Genomic DNA, 21938 nt, shown 5'->3' on the forward strand with positions numbered 1-21938 from the left:
CCTGCAGTCTGAGTTTTTTTATGTATTAATGACTGTCTTTGCATCGTACCAGCTGAGTAAAAGAAAGCAACCGTCTGTGATCTGACGTAGATACGTGGCTGTGATGTAGATCTGTCAGGCTTCGCCCCGCCTAAACAAAACCTGAGCTGAAACGGGAGAGAAACTGTTCAACGGTCTAATTCCACATTTCAGTGCGACAGTTTTCGCACTTTCAGTGATTCATTTCACACGTATATAAATGTACTGAGAAGCAAATTATGGAATTAGCTTTACAGGATCTTTAACTGGTTTTAAGTTTACATAGGATAAGTACAGAGAAGAATTCAGATCAGACATCTTTATTGTCAGGTTCCTCTCATTCAGAAGAATGGGTGTTTACAGACATGAATTATGTATAAATATGCAATTGCAAGGCAATCAGCGTTTTCAAGATTCGGGGAGGTTCGTCCTAGAGAGACATGTAACTGTTGAGTAACAGGCAGTTCCCTAAACGATAAAAATGGCTGCCATTGTCACAACGGCGAAACAGCGAATCTGATGAGTCCACAGTGGTTAAGGGGGCGGGGCTTAATAGTCAAAGGCACTGCTGAAGCTTCGTTTCTGGCCGCCTCGCCAGTTGCCCCCACCACCACCTCCATAACTGTTTCCACGGTTACCGCCCCTTCCTCCTCCACCGCCCCGGAACGAGCGTCCTCCGAAGCCACGGTCGCCACGGTCACCGCCCATCCTTGGTTTCTCCTCCAGCTCGGGCAGCTCCATGGCGATGGTGAGTTGCCAGCGGCGACCGTCCTGCCATGTGTCCTGGAGGGAGAATGGAGAGGGTGTAAGCAGGTAACCGTGACAACACCATACCCTAAAACTTCTGCACTCAGTCATGGACAAGGTCCTGCCACGTAGATGAAGAGGCGTTGTTGTGTCACCTGAGACTGTAGCATCACTCTGCCATGTCTGACTGCCTCGCAAGCTACCGTAGCATCACTCTGCTGAAAGCCTAGCTACCATGGCATCATTCTGCTATACCTGACAGCCTAGCTAGCTACCGTAGCATCACTCTGCTGAAAGCCTAGCTACCATAGCATCATTCTGCTATACCTGACAGCCTAGCTAGCTACCGTAGCATCACTCTGCTATACCTGACAGCCTAGCTAGCTACCGTAGCATCACTCTGCTGAAAGCCTAGCTACCATAGCATCATTCTGCTATACCTGACAGCCTAGCTAGCTACCGTAGCATCACTCTGCTATACCTGACAGCCTAGCTAGCTACCGTAGCATCACTCTGCTGAAAGCCTAGCTACCATAGCATCATTCTGCTATACCTGACAGCCTAGCTAGCTACCGTAGCATCACTCTGCTATACCTGACAGCCTAGCTAGCTACCGTAGCATCACTCTGCTGAAAGCCTAGCTACCATAGCATCACTCTGCTATACCTGACAGCCTAGCTAGCTACCGTAGCATCACTCTGCTATACCTGACAGCCTAGCTAGCTACCGTAGCATCACTCTGCTATACCTGACAGCCTAGCTAGCTACCGTAGCATCACTCTGCTATACCTGACAGCCTAGCTAGCTACCGTAGCATTACTCTGCTATTCCTGACAGCCTAGCTACTGTAGCATCAGGCCAAGAGAGAGAGGGGGGCAGGCATTGAGGGATGTTCCATAACTTAATCCCTGCCCGTCTGTCTATCCACACCAGTGTTGGGTGTAACGCGTTACTGTAATTAAATTACTTATCCACTGAAAAAGTGAAGGGATTACTGTTAATTTTTAAGTACCGTAATTTTCGGACTATTAGGTTATATAAACTGCAGCAGCTAAATTAAATGATGTGTACATATATAAGCCGCACTGGACTATAAACCGCAGGTGTTTTAATGTTTAATTACCATATGTAAGGATTCGTGCACAGAGGGGATTGTCGGGAAAGAGATGGCTGCTTGTGGAAGCTCCCATTTATTAACCGTTAAGGCCAATTTATACTTCTCCGACTCAGTTACGGACAGACATACGCACGGATTGGTTGAATTTATACTACTCCCGACGGCTCTGCGTGCTGAAAGCAATTCACCGCCAAAACAATAGGTGGCGCTGCACTGCGATGCTAGCTAGGTTATCGAAAAGTCGGCGCAAATGTACAAATTAGCCGTTTCATCAATAAAATAAGGCCAATTTATACTTCTGCGTTTTTACGGACACGCCCACAGGGAACTCCCTCTCCGTCAAGGAACTCTCTGTGCCCCTCGCAGAGCTCTGCGTGCGCCTCCTGATTTTCCTGACTATCCGTCTGTCCGTCCGTCATTTTACGGATACCCCTTGGCTGTGTTTGGTCCGTATTAAGAACCGCTTGCGTCAGGGGCGAGATTGCTGTGACCAACAAGAGAACAGAATCCTTTGACCTCCATTGTTAAGTTTTTACAACTCATATTTCAGCTTAACAGTACATGTAGATCAGCATCTGAATTCAAATGTGACAAGAAATGGGCAGTGTAGTTGCTGAAAATTTGCTTATTTTATTGATGAAACGGCTCATTTGTACATTTGCTGCGACTTTTCGATAACCTAGCTAGCATCGCAGTGCAGCGCCACCTACTGTTCTGGTGGTGAATTGCTTTCAGCACGCAGAGCCGTCGTAGTATAAATTCAACTACTCCGTCCGACTCGGTGCGTGCGTCTGTCCGTAACGGAGTCAGAGAAGTATAAATCGGCCTTAGCCGTAAAAATCCATAGCTGCACCGTTATATAAGCCACAGGGTCGAAAAATGGAAAACACGGCGCAGATTATAGTCTGAAAATTATGCTAATTAGTTACAGTTACTTGTAATGTACTTGCGTTACATACTGTAAATTAGTCAAACAATCCTGTATAAATCAATATTGAATTTAAATCTTAATTCATCATCTTAGGGTAAAAGTGAACGCTGCCTCTTTAAATTCTTTAGCTGTAGTTGCAAGAGAGACGTGAGTTTGCTGCATAAGCGCAGGCTCTAGCGGTTTGAAGATGTTGGACTCGGCCAAAGCGTCCCTAACTGTTTTAGCAAATGGACATATTTCAAGTACCTCACTTTTTTTGTCACAGGTTGACAAGAACATTCATGTAAAGTGCAATCTATGTCCTGGGGAGAAAAGACTATCTGCGGCTGCGGCTAGCACAAGTAACCTACTGAAGCACCTCACAAGGCAGCATCGATGAACACTTTGGAGTGATCCATGTTCATCAACAGATAACACCTCAGCAACACCTGTTAAGCAAAACTTGATTTTACATTGCCAGTGCAGAAACTGTCTGAAGGTGAGCTTAAAAAATGATTGCAGGCTACATAGTGGAAGAGATGTCGCTGCTTACTCTAGAATCTCATATCTTTTAGGGGCATATTAGACAAAGTACCTGTGTGTAGCAAAAAAAGCAGCCCTACCTTATCGAAAACCTTTTTCCTCATACCTAGATAAGTGTTACACCAACATGGAAACATGGCTTAAAATAACATCTGAGGGTTTCGAATATATTTCCACAACTGCCGACATTTGAACGAGCCATAACAAGAGTTCTCGGATACAGCTTGATGTCATGTTTCACTTAAAGTTAAACTTTTGTATCATGCACATATTGTTTGGTAACTAAAGAGTAAATAAGGTTGCATTTGTTACTAAAATGTTAAGGATTAGTATGTTTGAAAAAGCTAAGATGTTTGAAAAAGCTAAAAGGCTAAACTATTCCAAGTTTGACTCATTATTTCCTTTCTGTTGTCTATCTGGTCAAGGTTTATAGGGATTGTGAGAAGTAATGAATTACATTATTTATTGAGTAATTAAATTACTTACAAAAGTATTTAAAATGCAATATTGATTAAGTAATTAGTCATTAATTACTTTTTTGAAGTAACTTAACCAACACTGTTCCACACTCACCCCCTCTCTCAAGCTACAGCTAAACAATCACACAAAAATCAGTCAATACCAGGCTACCGGAGGGAGCACTGACCTGGACCTCCTTGACTTTGTCAGCAGGCACGTCGAAACACACCCCCTAGAGGAAAGAAACGGAACAGCATGAAACCACGCAGTCTAAGATGATTTATGCACGAGTGTGCGTGTAGCAACGGTGTATGAGATCATGTGTGAGTGGGCGAGTGTGTGTATAGACTCTGTATAGCCGCAGTGTGTGTATTGACTCTGTATACCCGCAGTGTGTGTATAGACTCTGTATACCCGCAGTGTGTGTATTGACTGTAGCCGCAGTGTGTGTATAGACTCTGTATACCCGCAGTGTGTGTATAGACTCTGTATACCCGCAGTGTGTGTATTGACTCTGTATAGCCGCAGTGTGTGTATTGACTCTGTATAGCCGCAGTGTGCGTATTGACTCTGTATAGCCGCAGTGTGTGTATTGACTGTGTATACCCGCAGTGTGTGTATAGACTCTGTATACCCGCAGTGTGTGTATTGACTCTGTATACCCGCAGTGTGTGTATAGACTCTGTATAGCCGCAGTGTGTGTATTGACTCTGTATACCAGTGTGTGAGCGCGTACCATTTTGCCCTTGACGAAGGTCATGCCGCGGAGGACGTTGTCGATCTCCTCGCCTAGCTGCTCCTTCAGACCCCGCCACGCGTAGCCAAAGCTGTGGATCTCCTGGGAGCAGCTCAGCTGCATAGTGGTGAAGCCCTGCGGGGGGGGAGGGAGAGGGGGGGATTAAAGGCTAGCAGGTGGAGGGTAGCAGGTGGAAGGTAGCAGGTGGAGGCTAGCAGGTGGAGGCTAGCAGGTGGAGGCTAGCAGGTAAAGGCTAGCAGGTAGAGGGTAAGAGGTAGAGGCTAGCAGGTAGAGGGTAAGAGGTAGAGGCTAGCAGGTAGAGGCTAGCAGGTAGAGGGACTCACAGCGTCAGAGTTGAGCAGAGACCTCTGCTCCAGGGAGGTGGCTCCAGAGATGTGAGCCAGGGCAGCAGCCAGGGCGCTCACCGCCCCACGCTCCTCAATCAGCTTCTCTGCCGACGCGCGGAAATACTCGATGGCTGTCGTCGGCACAGAGTCCAGATACCTACATCCAGACACACACGTCAGACCTTCTCTGTACCAGACCACACAGCAGCATATCACAAGTGGTTTTGCCAAGCTGTGGGTTTAGAGGTGGGGAGAAACACACCTGACGGCATCTTTACTGGACGACTTGATGATGTCATGGGCAGTAGGAACACCCACACGTTTAAATGTGATTCCCTGTAAACAACACAAGTTTATACATGGTGTCTGGTGTAAACAACAACAAACGTTTATAGCATCTGGTGAAAACAACAACGATAGCATTCTAGGGTAAATCACAACAAACGGTGATACAAAATGGTTCATCATGGTTCAGAGCCTGGCGGTTGAGTGTCCAGGTTGCTAGGGAGCGTGGGCGGGGTGGGACTCACAGCCTTGTGCTCTACGTGGCGTAGTTGGTCCTCCTCCTTCCGCTGGTAGAAGCAGATGCACACGCCTGTCCGGCCAGCCCTGCCCGTACGGCCGGACCTGTGGATGTACGAGTCGACGTCCTGGAAGACACGCACAGGCGTTAGTCAGCACCTCGCGGCCAGCTACAGACATGTCTCCCCTCATCCCTCTCCTCCCCTCCCTCACCCCCTCACCTTGGGAGGAGAACACTGCACCACCAGGTCCACCTCGGGGATGTCCAGGCCGCGGGCCGCTACGTTGGTGGCCACCAGCACCTCGAAGGCGCCGTTCCTGAAGCCCTTCAGCGTGATCTCCCGCTGCTTCTGCGGGATGTCTCCGTGCAGGGACTGGGCGCTCTGCAAGCCCAGCACACAGCGTCAGGACCGGCCACGCACGCACGCTCCACAGGCGGGCCTTGTGGCGTGCCAGAGTGTGGCCCTGGACAGGTCTGGGCGTGGGCGTGTGTTACCTGTTTGATGGAGGCATTCAGGGAGAGTTCGTTGGCGTCCTTCTTGGTCTCACAGAAGATGATGGTGCGCCCGTGACTCCCAGAATACACCTGCACCACGTCCCCGATGACGGCCGCTCGCTGGGACCAGTGACACGCAATGGCCATGTGCTGGACACACACACACAACAAGCAAGATACACACACACACGCAGGGGGTCAGATGACTGAGCTGTTAGGGAATCAGGCTACCAGTCAAAAGGTTGACGGTTCGATTCCTGGCCGTGCAAAATTAAGTTGTGTCCTTGGGCAAGGCACTTCACCCTACTTGCCTCAGGGGAATGTCCCTGTACTTACTGTAAGTTGCTCTAGATAAGAGCGTCTGCTGAATGACTAAATGTAATGTAATGTAAGAAACACACACACACACCTGGGTTTTCCCTATATGCAGTAACAGGTTGGTCAGGTGCATTTCTACAGAACCACTCTGGCAAGATTATATCTCTTGGTATTTAACTGAGAATTTCCTTTCATCTCCTTTTGTTTACCAGGCAAGTTTATCAGGATTCTTGTAGTGCAACTTTAGGCTGGTGTTCCTGTCCAGTAACACAAAATCAACGTTTTAAAAAGCTAACATTTCTGATCCATACAGATGCATATGACCAATCACAACCCGGACATTTCACAACTCCTGCACAGTAGCCCATCAGGACGTAGCACAAATATCTGGAGCACGCCCGTCCTCTGCTAAAAGATCAGTAAAAATACACGGTCATGTAAACCAGGTACAGTCCAATAACCTTCATGAATTTGTCTGGTAAACAAAGGGAGACGGGTTCCTCCAGGTTAGCCCTCCCTCGGACCCCAACCATGGGCGGTGGCCAGGTACTGCTCGTTTGGGCCACAGCCACACCAGGAATCATGTTAGCCCCACTATGGAACAACCAAGACATTTACAGAGCACAACAAGCCAACCTGTTCCATTATCATTCAGCCGTTCTGAACATCGCGCTCTCCCGACTGACACCGTCTTGAGCCCCACGAGTGAATGGTTTAGCCCCCCCAAAATACTCTGCCGCCGCCACTGACCCCAACTGTCACCACCCCGTCCCCTCCTCCCCTCGCTTCCTCCCTCCCCTCCTCCTCACCTCCACCGTGGTGGCAGCCTTCTGGGTCTTCTTGCCAATCAGGTCCACGTGCTCGTACTGGCCCCTCATGTAGCGCTTGGCCACCTCGTACACCCAGGGGGGGCAGGTGGCAGAGAACAGCAGGGTCTGGGGGTTGTCCTCAGAGTCTACACACACACACACACACGAGATGGTTAGACACACACACACACACACACAGGAGGTGGTTAGACACACACACACACACACACACAGAACTGGCAACACCCACTCCTAACTAGCTACACACACAGTCATAACAGGGACGCCACTACCTGCCATCGAGCACATCCAGAGGAAACGCTGTCTGCATGGAGCTTGCAGCATCCTCCAGGTCTCCTCTCACCCAGCCTACACACTGTTTATTCCACTGCCCTCCGGCAGGTGTTTCAGGTGCCTCCGGACCAGGACCAGCAGACTAAAGAACAGGTTTTTCCCCAGAGCTGTCTCTTTACTGAACTGGAACCCCAGTTGATCCACTCCCCTCATATACTGCTAACTCTCCTCTTCTACCTCACATCTGCCTTCACTTTGCTATTTGCACTACTGGAATGTCCATTTGCACTACTGACTATTACAGTAACTGTTTACTTATGCATCTTGCACTACAATATCTTAACAAGATCATGCTCATTTGCACTGCCGACTGTTATTTACAGTACCAACTGTTTACATTTGCACCGTACTTCTAACTGTAATATGCAATCACTTTCCACTGCACTTTTACACTTTTTTCGGATAGCTTCTGTCCATATTTTATTGCACTACACTGTATATCCTGCACTTGCTGTTATTGCACTTCTGGTTAGACCTAAACTGCATTTCGTTGCCTTGTACCTGTACTTGTGTAATGACAAGTTGAATCTAATCTAAACCAGTTACACACACACACACACACACAAATAACTAGCTACACATTCAAAACCAGCCTAACTCTAGTCTTAAATAGCTACACACATACTAATAACTACCTAGACACACACACCTGCAGCATTACAATTAGGAAGACACAACTAAGCACTCAATCCTGCACAGAGATGTGTCCACAAACACACACACACCTTTCTTGTAGGAGACAGACAGGATCTCCTCAACCTGCTCAGCAAAGCCCATGTCCAGCATCTGGTCCACCTCGTCCAGCACAACATGTCGGAGCTGGGAGAGGTCCAACTTGTTGTTCTGGAGGTGGTCCTTGATCCGGCCTGGCGTGCCCACCAGGATGTCGATCCCGCTTCGGATGGCATCCACTGGTAGGACAGACACACACATGGTTAATGTATAAACAAAAGTATCTTAAGAGATTTTAGGATGGTTCTAGCGCAATGATGGTCCTAGCTCCAGGATGGTCCTAGTTCAAGGTAGTTCTAGAACCGTGTAGTCCTTGTTTCAGAAGGTCCCAACTACAAACTGTTCTCGCTCCCAGCACCAGAAGGTTCCAGCTCTGAACTATTTTAGCTCCAGGTGGTGGTTGAGAGGAACTCACGCTGGGGCATGTAGGAGCTGCCTCCGTAGAAGCAGGTCAGCGACAGCTTCTTGGTGACGTCCTTGAAGTCCTTGGCCACTTGGATGGCCAGCTCTCTGGTGGGGGTCAGAACCAGCACCTGACAGACAGGGAGGGATGGAGGGATGAGGAGGAGGACATGGGGAGATGGAGGGATGAGGAGGAGGACAAGGGGAGATGGAGGGATGAGAGGAGGAGGACAGGGAGAGATGGAGGGATGAGAGGAAGAGGACAGGGAGAGATGGAGGGATGAGAGGAAGAGGACATGGAGAGATGGAGGGATGAGAGGAGGAGGACATGGAGAGATGGAGGAATGAGAGGAGGAGGACATGGGGAGATGGAGGGATGAGGAGGAGGACAAGGGGAGATGGAGGGATGAGGAGGAGGACAGGGAGAGATGGAGGGATGAGAGGAGGAGGACAGGAAGAGATGGAGGGATGAGAGGAGGAGGACATGGAGAGATGGAGGGATGAGAGGAGGAGGACATGGAGAGATGGATAGGTAGATGAGAGAGCGAAGGAGACACAGATGGATGAACAGACAAGAGAAAGACACGGATAGATGTATGGATGAGATGAAGACGGATCAAACAGGATCAACCCAATCCTGTCTTACGTAAACCGTACATCCGTCTGTGAGCATCCAGCATGTGCTCGTGTAACGGTGAGGCGTGTGCGTGTTATGGTGGGGTGTGTGTGTGTGTACCTTGGGGGCTCTTCCTCGCCTCTTGTCTTCAGGGTCAGCCTGCAGTTTCTCCACCAGGGGCACGGCGAAGGAGAAGGTCTTTCCTGTTCCCGTGCGAGCCTGACCCACCACGTCCTTGCCGTCGTACACTGAGTTGAATGTCTTGGCCTGGATGTCAAACAGGTATTTCACCCCGCGCGCTGCCACGACAACGGACACAGGTGGGAGGGAGTCAGAGGGGCTCAATGCCAGCAGGGGGGGCGAGACAAGCATCCTAGACAGGGAATCTTCCAGAATGTGGAAAATGTTCAGTGGAAGTGAGGAGTTACCTTGCAGCAGCTTGATGGTCTGAGGGGAGATTCTGAAGTTGGAGAAGGCTCCTAGTTTTTGTTCTGGTGTCTCCTGAGAGGAGACAAAGACAAAACAATATCAGTTCGGATCTTCCGGCGGAGCAGGGCATCAACGTTCCACCATAACATCCATCGTTCCTGAGAGAAACCCGCCCCAGACAGTCTAACCTGTTAGGGTTAGTGGTTTGTGTTGTGGTGCCATAGAGGCTGGCTGCATCACACTGAAAACCTTTGTTCGGTTGACCGTTTGGTGTTGTTGACCATCTCCCCTGCTCACCGTATCTTTCTCGTTATCAGAGTCCTCCTCGCTGGACTGGGCCGGGGTCAGGGCCGGGGTCACCAAGGTGGAATGTCCGTTAGTCAGGGGGGTCATAGGTGAGATTCCGTTGACCTCCTGCTCCTCTTTGGCTGCTGCTCTCTTCTTCTCCTTCTTCCTCTTCTTCTTCTGAGGGGACGGAAGGATGGACAGGGTGGGGAAACAGCACACTCAATTTTAGTCACAACAGTTTCACACGTTTGTGTATTCATAGATCTAGTACATTCTTAACTCAAATTCTGCCAGAGCTCATCAGAGCTAGTCTGTCATCTAGTGGAGAGCGGTAGGGTTGCCATACCTCTGCTTTCTCTGCTTCGCTGATCTCTTCAATGGAATGAGTGGAGATTGTTTCCAAAGGTGATTCGACACTGTTGCCATTCGTGTCGATTGATGGTTCCGCGTGCCCGTTAGCTTGGTCTGCCTTGTCTCTCTTCTTCTTCTTCTTCTTGGGTGGTGGAGGTTCGCATTCTTCCACTTCCTCCTCCACAGGACGAGCATCCTCCAACTTCTTCATCTTCTTCAGCTTCTTCTCCTCCTTGGTCTTCTTCTCCTTTAGTTTCTGTAGATCATACATCCTGTTACCTCAACGGTCAAAACAACGTATGTGCTAACAATCTGTGCACGCGTTACGCCCTCATCTCGTTGAAATATACATTTTAAAGACAGCATGAGCTGTTGCACTGTTGGCCCGAAACCAACTGGAAGCTACGTCATCAAAATGCGCTAGGAGCACTGATCTAACATGTTGTGTCTACACGTGCCTGCGTGATTAAGTCGGTCGCGATGATTTAAAGATCGGCCTTACAACACATGGGTATCGGATAGCTGCGCATGTGATCTGTGTACAGTGTTCTCGTTAGCTAAACAGCCGACAAAAAAAAACACTTTAAATGACAAGTGTACGTAGGCGTAGTACCCACAGTGAATATGTATTATGTTGCCAAGATAAACATTACCCCAAGCAAGGCTTGCTACCTTACTGTGTGTGTAAACATCACAATACTAGCTAGCAACACAGGGCCGCATGTTCCTTGGACAACATGGAAGCATGCCGTGGCATTTTAGCCTGAATGTCCAGCCCTGGCTGCATGCGAGTCATAAATTACTTACTTTGGGTGTCTTGCTCTCCTCGGTAGAGTCGGTTTCCTCCACCATGGCTACGTCTTCGGTTTGAGAGATGATCTTTGACGGCATCTTCCTTGTTGGATTCCCTATCTCGTGGACACAAGCGATCTCCACGGGCACGCGTAGAAAAAGGACCGAGAATAAGTGACGTAACACACTTGCACCATTAGAGGGGGCGGTATCCCGAGAAGGCAGGCAAACGCACCAATAGCTGGCCTTTATTGGGAGTGGGCTGGGTTGTATGCGGAAGATGACTCCTGTTTGTTTGAAATCAGAGCAGAGCGCTGATAACGGCATTGAAGCAGCACCGCAAGAGCATCACAGCTGTCCGCGACACCGTGGCCGCTGCCCGTCTTTCCACCGAACAAGCTTAGTTTCCCATCCCGTCTTGGAATGGATGAAACAAGCCCCCTGGTGTCCCCTCTCCAGCAGTCTGCCGACTACAGCCGTTGCCAGAACGAAGCGACAAGTCCGCGGGGGAACTACGGAGGTAACGCCACCACACCGGGATCTGTGGTGCGCGTGTCCGGAGGGAGTCCCGGACTCAACCGAGAAAGACAGCCCCTTCTGGAACGGGACAGGAGCAGCCATCCCCGGGACCCACACAGAAACGAATTCCCGGATGACCCGGAGTTCAGGGAGATAGTAGAGAAGGCCGAGCAAGCCATTGAGGAGGAGATCTTCCCTGAGCGGATCTACCAGGGCTCCAGCGGGAGCTACTTTGTCAAAGACAGCCAAGGGGTGAGAGTTGCGGGGCCTCTGGTTTATTATCTGCTCGTTGAGTGGACAGTCAAGCGTTTGTCATCATTCTACATAACATGACTCATTCTATGCTGAATCACACCCTCCACAAGTCTTACCACTGTTTAAACCTACATACTCCCCCTCTCCATCCCTTCCTTCCTCCCCCCATCTCCCTCCCTCTCTCCATCACTCCCTCCCTCTCTCCATCACTCCCTCCCTCTCTCCATCACTCCCTCCCTCCCTATCTCCCTCATCACTCCCTTCCTCCCTCTTTCCATCCCTCTCTCCAACACTCCCCCCCTCCCTCCCTCGCTTCCATCCTCCCCTGTGTTGCTGAACTGATAGACTCATCAGCCCTGTGTCTCAATATAGAACCTCACAGGATGATGTCATCAGTTCACCTGCTTGTGACTCCCCAGCATCTCTGGTAGCTACTGATGTAACAACATGATCTCTACTGATGTAACAGTATATCTGGTAGCTACTGGTGTAACAGAATCTCTCCTGGTGTAACAGCATCTCTCTCCTGGTGTAACAGCATCTCTCCTGGTGTAACAGCATCTCTCCTTGTTAACTGCATCTCTCCTGGTGTAACCGCATCTCTCCTGGTGTAACAGCATCTCTCATGGTGTAACAGCATCTTTCCTGGTGTAACAGCATCTCTCTCCTGGTGTAACAGCATCTCTCCTGGTGTAACAGCATCTCTCCTGGTGTAACAGCATCTCTCCTGGTGTAACAGCATCTCTCTCCTGGTGTAACAGCATCTCTTCTGCTGTAACAGCATCTCTCCTGGTGTAACAGCATCTCTTCTGGTGTAACAGCATCTCTCCTGGTGTAACAGCATCTCTCTCCTGGTGTAACAGCATCTCTCCTGGTGTAACAGCATCTCTCTCCTGGTGTAACAGCATCTCTCCTGGTGTAACAGCATCTCTCCTGGTGTAACAGCATCTCTACTGGCGTTGTAACAGCATCTCTGGCAGCTGCTGATGTATGACGTATGTGGGTGCATGTGTACACGTGTGTACATTGTCTGAATTCCTGACACAACTCTGACAGTTCTCACAGACCTGTGACAAGTGTTCCCTGAACACGTTTACCCTTTCAATTCATGTGTGTAGTGTGTGTGTGTGTGTGTGTGTGTGTGTGTGATAATGGTTTAACACTGGAAAGGTCATGCGCTGGCGATTTTCAGATAAAAATAGCCAAATCTAACCAGGCCCCTCGCTTTGTGAAAAATGTGTATTCAATTACACTCAAACCCAATACACACTTTGAACACTGTTCTATTGGAGGTGGAGCTATCACGGTTCCTAGATGTAACCTTGTTACAGGGCCCCAGTCCTGAAGGCACACTGCAACCCCCCCCCCCCCCCCCCAGTCATGTGAGGTGACTCTAGATAATCTAATTGACATAAATGAGTTGCAAAACGATTCCAATTCCATCTGGTTCGTTTCACAGGCTCTCTGTGTTCCATGAATCACTCTCTGACTGCAGGGCTCAGGATGTAGTATAGCACTGCTATGATGTCACTTCCTGGCTGTGTGCGGCCGACTCGCGTGGCAAATGACTGCTGCATCGATTGAGGTGGAGGTTGTCCCTAGCAACAGGCTCGGAACTCCACCCTGGTTAAAACGTTGTCGAACGACGGAATCCCGAGAGCGTTTGAAGAGGAAACGTTTGGAAGGAATGCCAGCATTTATCTGCTTGTACTTGTCGAAATATCCCATCAATGTGTATTTGTTGCTCTGGGTGTGTGTGCTCTTCAGAAGATCATCGGGGTGTTCAAACCGAAGAACGAGGAGCCGTACGGCCAGCTGAACCCCAAGTGGACCAAGTGGCTCCAGAAGCTGTGCTGCCCCTGCTGCTTCGGCAGGGACTGTCTGGTGCTGAACCAGGGCTACCTGTCTGAGGCTGGGGCCAGCCTGGTGGACCAGAGGCTGGAGCTCAACATCGTCCCCAGGACCAGGGTAGGACATATACTCTCTCTCTCTCTCTCTCTCTCTCTCTCTCTCTCTCTCTCTCTCTCTCTCTCTCTCTCTCTCTCTCTCTCTCTCTCTCTCTCTCTCTCTCTCTCTCTCTCTCTCTCTCTCTCTCTCACTCTCTCACTCTCTCTCTCTCTCTCTCTCTCTCTCTCTCTCTCTCTCACTCTCACTCTTACTCTTTCTAACACTCCCTCCCCCCTCCCTCTCTCCGCTCCTCCAGGTAGTGTACCTGGCCAGTGACACGTTCAACTACAACGCCATAGACAGGGTGAAGTCCAGAGGCAAAAGACTGGCCCTGGAGAAGGTGCCCAAAGTGGGCCAACGCTTCCACCGGATAGGCCTTCCTCCGAAGGTAACCTGGTCCTTCACACCTCAACACATACCATCACATCCTGATATCCCTCAAGACTGTCACATCCATATCCCTCAACACTGTCACATCCATATCCCTCAACACCATCACATCCAGATCCCTCAACACTGTCACATCCATATCTCTCAACACTATCACATCCATATCCCTCAACACTGTCACATCCATATCCCTCAACACCATCACATCCAGATCCCTCAACACTGTCACATCCATATCTCTCAACACTATCACATCCATATCCCTCAACACCATCACATCCATATCCCTCAACACTATCACATCCATATCCCTCAACACTGTCACATCCATATCCCTCAACACCATCACATCCATATCCCTCAACACTGTCACATCCATATCCCTCAACACCGTCACATCCATATCCCTCAACACCATCACATCCATATCCCTCAACACCGTCACATCCATATCCCTCAACACTGTCACATCCATATCCCTCAACACCATCACATCCATATCCCTCAACACTGTCACATCCATATCCCTCAACACCATCACATCCATATCCCTCAACACTGTCACATCCATATCCCTCAACACTGTCACATCCATATCCCTCAACACTGTCACATCCATATCCCTCAACACTGTCACATCCATATCCCTCAACACTGTCACATCCATATCCCTCAACACTGTCACATCCATATCCCTCAACACCATCACATCCATATCCCTCAACACTGTCACATCCTTATACCCAGAGGTGGCACCACAGGTCCAAAAGTGGTGGGGTAAAATATGGGACATACACTCGCTAGCTAATAATAATGTAATGTAAGCTAGCTTTCTAGTTAACATGTAGTAGCTAAAAATGGATACTACTCTGCATGATCATGTTATTGTTATAGGGACACGTTGAGGAGTTTGACATAGTTAGACTACCTTGTTTCTTTCCAATACAATTAACGTTTTCGGTAACCATCTGCACTTACTCGTTTTTTAATAGTCTTTGCTTGATAGCGTTAGCAGCAATGAGTTGTTGAGAGGGGGGGTCGATGCTTTGCCTCTGGGGCCTGGTTGGCTGTAGCTAGGAGATCACTGTGACTGACAGGTGCATTCACTTGTTGCAGTCAGCGTTTGAAGTAGTGTGTTATACCAGAGCCTGTTTAAGGAGAGCCTGTCCACTCCCTATTAAGTAGCCCGACGTTGTCATACTCATAATTCTAGTCAGAATATGAGTCTGAGAACTCTCCATTGGGCTTTGACTACAGGGCGTGTTTCAAACGAGCCTGGAAAACAAATGCCTCTTCGCTCAATTGGATAGATCTACAACCAATCAGAGCAACAGAGTATGTGACGTATGTTAAGCACTGCATAGTTGTTGTCAACAGAACTAAACTACAAGCAGACTTGAAGTATGCTTGAAGTACGATTTTTGCCGGTGTTGTAAAATTAATTTAAGGGTAGGGAGAGTACTTGTTCACACGGTCAACCTTTTTGAGCGAAACAATAAAGGGCAATGCATATACGAAGTTCTCCGTTTAGGATTACAACTCCATAGGGGCCAGCTGATAAATTAAACTTTTACCGAATCCCGTAGGAAGGACGGCAAAAACATATTTTCCATCGACAAATGCCTTGATTGCGTCTCTCTGTTCCTCTTAATAATCTGTTCTCTCTGTTCCTCTTATTAATGCACTGTCGATGTCTTCTAAAACAGACTCTATGGCAGTATCATAACATCCCAGATCTCCAGCGGTAGCCATGTTTGTTCAAAACGAATTAAACTTAAGCGCTCTTTTGTGACGTGGGTGATTACGTTACTGTTGATCATCTGTCCATCATCGTATAAAGCCCGCCCTGGCAATTTAATTGGTTCGCCCAGATTCTGGTTTTCTGTAGTTGGTCCCCAATACGAGACCCTCCAGACCCAACTTCCCGACCAAATTTTTTTGGGGGCGGGGAGAATTTGGGCTGGCAGCCAGGCTACCTATTAAGCCCCATTGTACCGAATTTGGTTGCAGTTCCACCAGAGGTCCACTGGGGGTAATCGGGAGTGAGTGAATGCTGAATGCATTAGCTCATAAATGCATCTTTTCATCATTTATTTTAATCATTTCCTCACTTAAAAATGTATTCCTTAAATTACTTAGGTTTAATGGATGTACTGTATGTAGTCATTTTATTTATTTATTTCTGTCTAAATGCATGGATGTGGACATGTATTTATTCATTCATTTCTAAATATGTCAGGTTACTGGCGGCTCTGCCAATCCCTCAACACTATCACATCCATATAACTTTCACTCAACACTTTCATACTGTCATCCCCACCCAGCCACCTCTTTTAGACACCATTTTGTTTTGCTGTTAATGTGCTGTATGTTACTGTGTGATTGTGAAGGTCAAGGCATGTGGATGTCTGCTTGTGTGTATATATAAGTATATTCGTAGTAGATGTTTAAATGTTATTCTTCTCTTGTATAGCCCTTCTATAACCCCCTTTGTTATATGATTAAATAACCAATTAAAACAAACTGATCGGAAAAAATAGCACCCGAAAATACATCAGCGTGATGAAGAACACATGAAGAACTACCCAAAATGAAAGAAACCATCTTTGTAAAACATGTTTTAGTTTTGCTCATGTCCCATTCGCTAACATGGAGGGGGCGGGACTTATGACCTATGCTGCTTCCAGACACCAGGGGGCGATGGAGAGGTTTTTTCTTCACTTTTCAGAGCTGTTGTACCATTCATTCTTTTTACGGTCTGTGGCATCACACATTTCCTTATGAAGATTTCTTTCATCTGGTCTCAAACATACATAATGACAACCAGCAATGTAGATATAAATTGCTAATCTGACCATCCACCTGAAGTTATTCAGTTACCCAAATTTGTCCAGACATTTACATTTACATTTATTCATTTAGCAGACGCTTTTATCATAAAGTCCATAGGAAATGTACTTCCTCAAAAGTATATCAGTGTCATCCTTCATGTAGTGATTCTTCTCGGACATCATCGTGGCCCCATTCCAATACTCACCCTCCTCCTCAGTGATCCGAGATCCATGACATCATCAGGGCCCCATTCCAATACTCACCCTCCTCAGTGATCCGAGATCCATGACATCATCAGGGCCCCATTCCAATACTCACCCTCCTCTGTTTTCCAAGACGTTATCTCTCAGGTCTGATTAGTTAGGCCTGTGCTCCTCTGTTTTCCAAGACGTTATCTCTCTGGTCTGATTAGTTAGGCCTGTGCTCCTCTGTTTTCCTAGACGTTATCTCTCTGGTCTGATTAGTTAGGCCTGTGCTCCTCTGTTTTCCTAGACGTTATCTCTCTGGTCTGATTAGTTAGGCCTGTGCTCCTCTGTTTTCCAAGACGTTATCTCTCTGGTCTGATTAGTTAGGCCTGTGCTCCTCTGTTTTCCTAGACGTTATCTCTCTGGTCTGATTAGTTAGGCCTGTGCTCCTCTGTTTTCCTAGACGTTATCTCTCTGGTCTGATTAGTTAGGCCTGTGCTCCTCTGTTTTCCTAGACGTTATCTCTCTGGTCTGATTAGTTAGGCCTGTGCTCCTCTGTTTTCCTAGACGTTATCTCTCTGGTCTGATTAGTTAGGCCTGCGCTCCTCTGCACCCCATCACCACGCTGCACACACCAAATCAGGGTGGAAGAAGGGAGGGAACAAGGAAAGAAAAAAGATGAGAGAAAGAAAGCCATATTTGTTAAATGACACTGCATGCAAATCTTTCACAATGTTTCCTAAATCCTCACTGCCTTGTTGGTCAGGTTGGGTCCTTCCAGTTGTTCGTGGAAGGGTACAAAGATGCAGACTATTGGCTGAGGAGGTTTGAGGCGGAGCCCTTGCCGGAGAACACCAATCGGCAGCTGCAGCTCCAGTTTGAGCGTCTGGTGGTCCTCGATTACATCATCAGGAACACCGGTGGGTCACATACTCCTCTCCACCAATTGGACGGGGCGCAACAACCTAGAACAGGAAGTCTTAAAGGTCCCATGACATGAAATGGTCACTTGGACAGGGCAAATTCTTAGTTGCGTAGCACAGAATAAACAAGATGCCAGCACTGTGCAGCATATTCCTGCTCAAATCGGCAGACAATCGCAAACAAGGCTCGGGGGATTACTTTTCACAAGGAAGATTTAACATTACCATACTATTGGTTGTATTTTGTGAAAATAATAACCATGTCCTGTATCATAGCTACATGTATAACCTTCGCAGCAAAGCAAACCGTGTGAAAATCAGTTTGGTATGATTAATTAAATGGAGCGGTTGCCCGTTTCAAGATGGCGGCCCCACGGCTCGTCAGCGCCAGTAGGCAGTAGCGGTCGATGCAGCGTCTACTCTTTATTATGTCTATGTTGCAAACGACCGAAGCATGCCAGTTAGCCCCGCCTCTTTCTCCCTCATAGCATTTAAAGCTACAGACACAGAAACAGCACGTCCTGAGGAAAGCTCATCGTGGGACTGCTCGTAGTGGCTGTAATACTGCACCAAGGCTGAATTTTGGGAAAGAAACTTCAGATACAGTATTTGGGGACCACTAAGGCCAAAAACAGCATGTCATGGGATCATTAAGGATTCCAGTGGTCCAATCCTCGGGGATGGATGAGACAACCAAGCTAATGGATGTTAATGACTGCTAAATAGCTAGTATGGCTAATATGCTCACTGCTTCATATCATTGAGGCTAGGACTGACCCTAATGGCTTAGGTACAATGTTGGGGTGCTTGGTGCTGTGTGCGTCTTGACAGGAAGTTGGTGCTGCGCAGTGTTGTGCATGAACAAGCTCAAAAGAACGCGTTCATTGAACAGGTTTATTTTTATGAGAACGATGAACTGAACGCAACTTAATGACAAATAATGAATTTCAACGGTGAACACGTTCACATTATCTGAGGTCTAGCTAAAACGTTACGGAATGTTTACCTTCTCCTGAGGAGAGACGCTGTTTAAATCTGATTTTTAAACAGCGTCTGAATGATGATTTTTCGCACACATGTAACCAAAAAAGCAACGTATTCCAAGACAACAGCTGTCGGGTCTCATAAAAATGGCAAGTGAAAGCAGAGACGCAGACTCAGCGACTACATCTAATGCACATTATTATTTTTTGAGGGATTTTTACACACAGTAAACACACACCTTACAACTATGAAATGAACTGAACTCTGAACGAGTTCAGAATTTAAATAGTGAACTTTGAACGTAAACTATTTATGTTTACTTGTATGAACTGAACTTTGAACGAGTTCATGAGAGGTATGAATGTGCACAACACTGGTGCTGCGTGCGTCTTGACAGGAAATTGGTACTACGTATGTCTTGACAGGAAGTGACTGTGTCATGTTGTGTTTGTGCTTGCAGACAGAGGAAATGACAACTGGCTGATCAAGTACGACTACCCCATAGACACCGGGGGTAACAGGGTAAGAGATACTGTGTGGCACACCCGGCCACACAACCTGGTCACTTAAGATTAGAACTGGGTCTCCATCTTCTCCTGGAGCTGACCTGGGCTAAACCAGGCCGGAACCAGGCCAGGCCAGAACTAGGCCTGCTCCCTTCACATGACATGAACAGTTAGTTTGAATATAAATCCAAACTGACTGAACCATGTCCTAACCTTGTGTGCAGGAGACAGACTGGGTGGTAGTTAAAGGGCTGATTATCCTAACCTTGTGTCCATGTGTAGGAAACAGACTGGGTGGTGGTTAAAGAGCCCATCATCAAACTGGCAGCCATTGACAACGGCCTGGCCTTCCCCCTCAAACACCCTGACTCCTGGAGGGCCTGTGAGTGCACACACACACACACAGCCTCTCACGCAGACACACACTCGCACACAGCCTCTCACACACACACACACACTCAGCCTCCATGTAGTGATGGCTGCGGTCCTGGTCATTCCCAGACCCGTTCTACTGGGCGTGGCTGGCCCAGGCCAAGGTGCCCTTCTCCCAGGAGATCCAGGAGATGGTGCTGCCCAAACTCAACGACCCCAACTTCATCAAGGACCTTGAGGAGGACCTCTACGAGCTCTTTAAGGTGAGCACGCTCTGGGCCACGCACGGGGAACAACACGGGCTGGCTCTCATGGACCATTTGACTCGTTTTGAACAACTACGTCGAGTCTACAAACCCATTTTTTGCGTTATAACAATTGAAATAGTGTGTGTGTGTGTCTGTGTGTGCACTCGCGCAGAAGGACCCAGGCTTCGACAGGGGGCAGTTCCATAAACAGATCTCTGTAATGAGAGGACAGGTGAGTCACTTCTACACTGCTGACAGGGTTGACTTCCCCAGGTGTGTGTGGGTGGGTGTGGGTGTGTGCACCTGCCTGCCTGCCTGACTGTGTGTGTATATGTTTGTGTCTAACTGTGTGCGTGTGCATTATTTGTGTGTGTGTATGTTTGTGTCTGACTGTGTGTGTATGTTTGTGTCTGACTGTGTGTGTGTGTGTGTGTGTGTGTGTGTGTGTCTGACTGTGTGTGTGTGTGTGTGTATGTTTGTGTCTGACTGTGTGTGTGTGTGTGTTCCCAGATCCTGAACTTGACCCAGGCCATGAAGGAGGGGAAAACACCATTGCAGCTGGTGCAGATGCCCCCCGTTACCGTGGAGACTGCCCGGGCCCCCCAGAGAGCCAGCTCTGAGTCTTACACACAGAGCTTCCAGAGCAGAAGACCCTTTTTCTCCTGGTGGTAGAGGAGAGGGAGGAGGGGGGAGGAGGAGGATGGGGGAGGAGGGGGAGGAGGGGGGGGGGAGAAGAGAAGATGAGGAGGGGTGGAGTGGAAGGACGAGTTGGAAAGTCGAAGGGAAGATGGAGAAAGAGGCATGGTAGGGGAGGAGGAGGAAGAGAGGGTTGAGGAGGAAGAGAGGGATGAGGAGGTGGAGGAGGAGAGGGATGAGGAGGTGGAGGAAGAGAGGGATGAGGAGGTGGAGGAGGAGAGGGATGAGGAGGTGGAGGAGGAGAGGGATGAGGAGGTGGAGGAGGAGAGGGATGAGGAGGTGGAGGAGGAGAGGGATGAGGAGGAGGAGGAAGAAAGGGATGAGGAGGTGGAGGAGGAGAGGGATGAGGAGGTGGAGGAGGAGAGGGATGACTATGACTGCAGACTGTGTGGTGCGCTGGGTCCTATAGGCCCTGTTGACTCTCATCACCCGCTAAAGTGGGGAAGGGAGAGAGAAGGAGAGGGAGGTGAGAATGGGAGAGAGAGGTGAGGATGGGAGAGAGAAAGAGAGGGAGGTGAGGATGGGAGAGAGAAAGAGAGGGAGGTGAGGATGGGAGAGAGAGGAGAGGATGGGAGAGAGAAAGAGAGGGAGGTGAGGATGGGAAAGGGAAGTGAGGATGGGAGAGAGAAGGAGAGGATGGGAGAGAGAAAGAGAGGGAGGTGAGGATGGGAGAGAGAAAGAGAGGGAGATGAGGATGGGAGAGAGAGAGGGAGGTGAGGATGGGAGAGAGAAGGAGAGGATGGGAGAGAGAAAGAGAGGGAGGTGAGGATGGGAGAGAGAAAGAGAGGGAGGTGAGGATGGGAAAGGGAGGTGAGGGTGGAAGAGAGAAAGAGAGGGAGGTGAGGATGAGAGAGGGAGGTGAGGATGGAAGAGAGAAAGAGAGGATGGGAGAGAGAAAGAGAGGGAGGTGAGGATGGGAGAGAGAAAGAGAGGGAGGTGAGGATGGGAAAGGGAGGTGAGGGTGGAAGAGAGAAAGAGAGGGAGGTGAGGATGAGAGAGGGAGGTGAGGATGGAAGAGAGAAAGAGAGGGAGGTGAGGATGGGAGAGAGAAAGAGAGAGAGGTGAGGATGGGGGAGAGAAAGAGAGGGTGGTGAG

The 21938-nt window shown here is 48.6% G+C and overlaps 2 protein-coding genes across 2 annotated transcripts; one reads left to right on the top strand and one right to left on the bottom strand.

The window, feature by feature from the left end:
- Positions 1-322: 322 nt before the first annotated feature.
- ddx21 (DEAD (Asp-Glu-Ala-Asp) box helicase 21) lies at positions 323-11159 on the bottom strand. Its single transcript, XM_047028865.1, has 16 exons — positions 11002-11159; positions 10190-10450; positions 9853-10020; positions 9555-9627; positions 9247-9425; positions 8524-8641; positions 8102-8287; positions 7023-7168; positions 5896-6045; positions 5621-5782; positions 5408-5527; positions 5140-5213; positions 4875-5034; positions 4531-4665; positions 3982-4026; positions 323-801 (listed from the first exon to the last, which is right to left on the bottom strand). The coding sequence occupies exons 1-16, from the start codon at positions 11083-11085 to the stop codon at positions 568-570; spliced, it is 2295 nt and encodes a 764-aa protein (XP_046884821.1). The 5' UTR covers positions 11086-11159; the 3' UTR covers positions 323-567.
- Positions 11160-11254: 95 nt separating this feature from the next.
- pi4k2a (phosphatidylinositol 4-kinase type 2 alpha) lies at positions 11255-20824 on the top strand. Its single transcript, XM_047028866.1, has 9 exons — positions 11255-11757; positions 13528-13728; positions 13964-14095; positions 17881-18034; positions 19482-19543; positions 19810-19909; positions 20029-20162; positions 20320-20379; positions 20658-20824. Exons 1-9 carry the CDS (start codon positions 11410-11412, stop codon positions 20817-20819), a joined length of 1353 nt encoding a protein of 450 aa, XP_046884822.1. The 5' UTR covers positions 11255-11409; the 3' UTR covers positions 20820-20824.
- The last annotated feature ends 1114 nt before the right edge of the window (positions 20825-21938 follow it).

This window comes from Hypomesus transpacificus, chromosome 11 (genome assembly GCF_021917145.1).
Source record: "Hypomesus transpacificus isolate Combined female chromosome 11, fHypTra1, whole genome shotgun sequence".
Lineage (NCBI taxonomy): Eukaryota > Metazoa > Chordata > Actinopteri > Osmeriformes > Osmeridae > Hypomesus > Hypomesus transpacificus.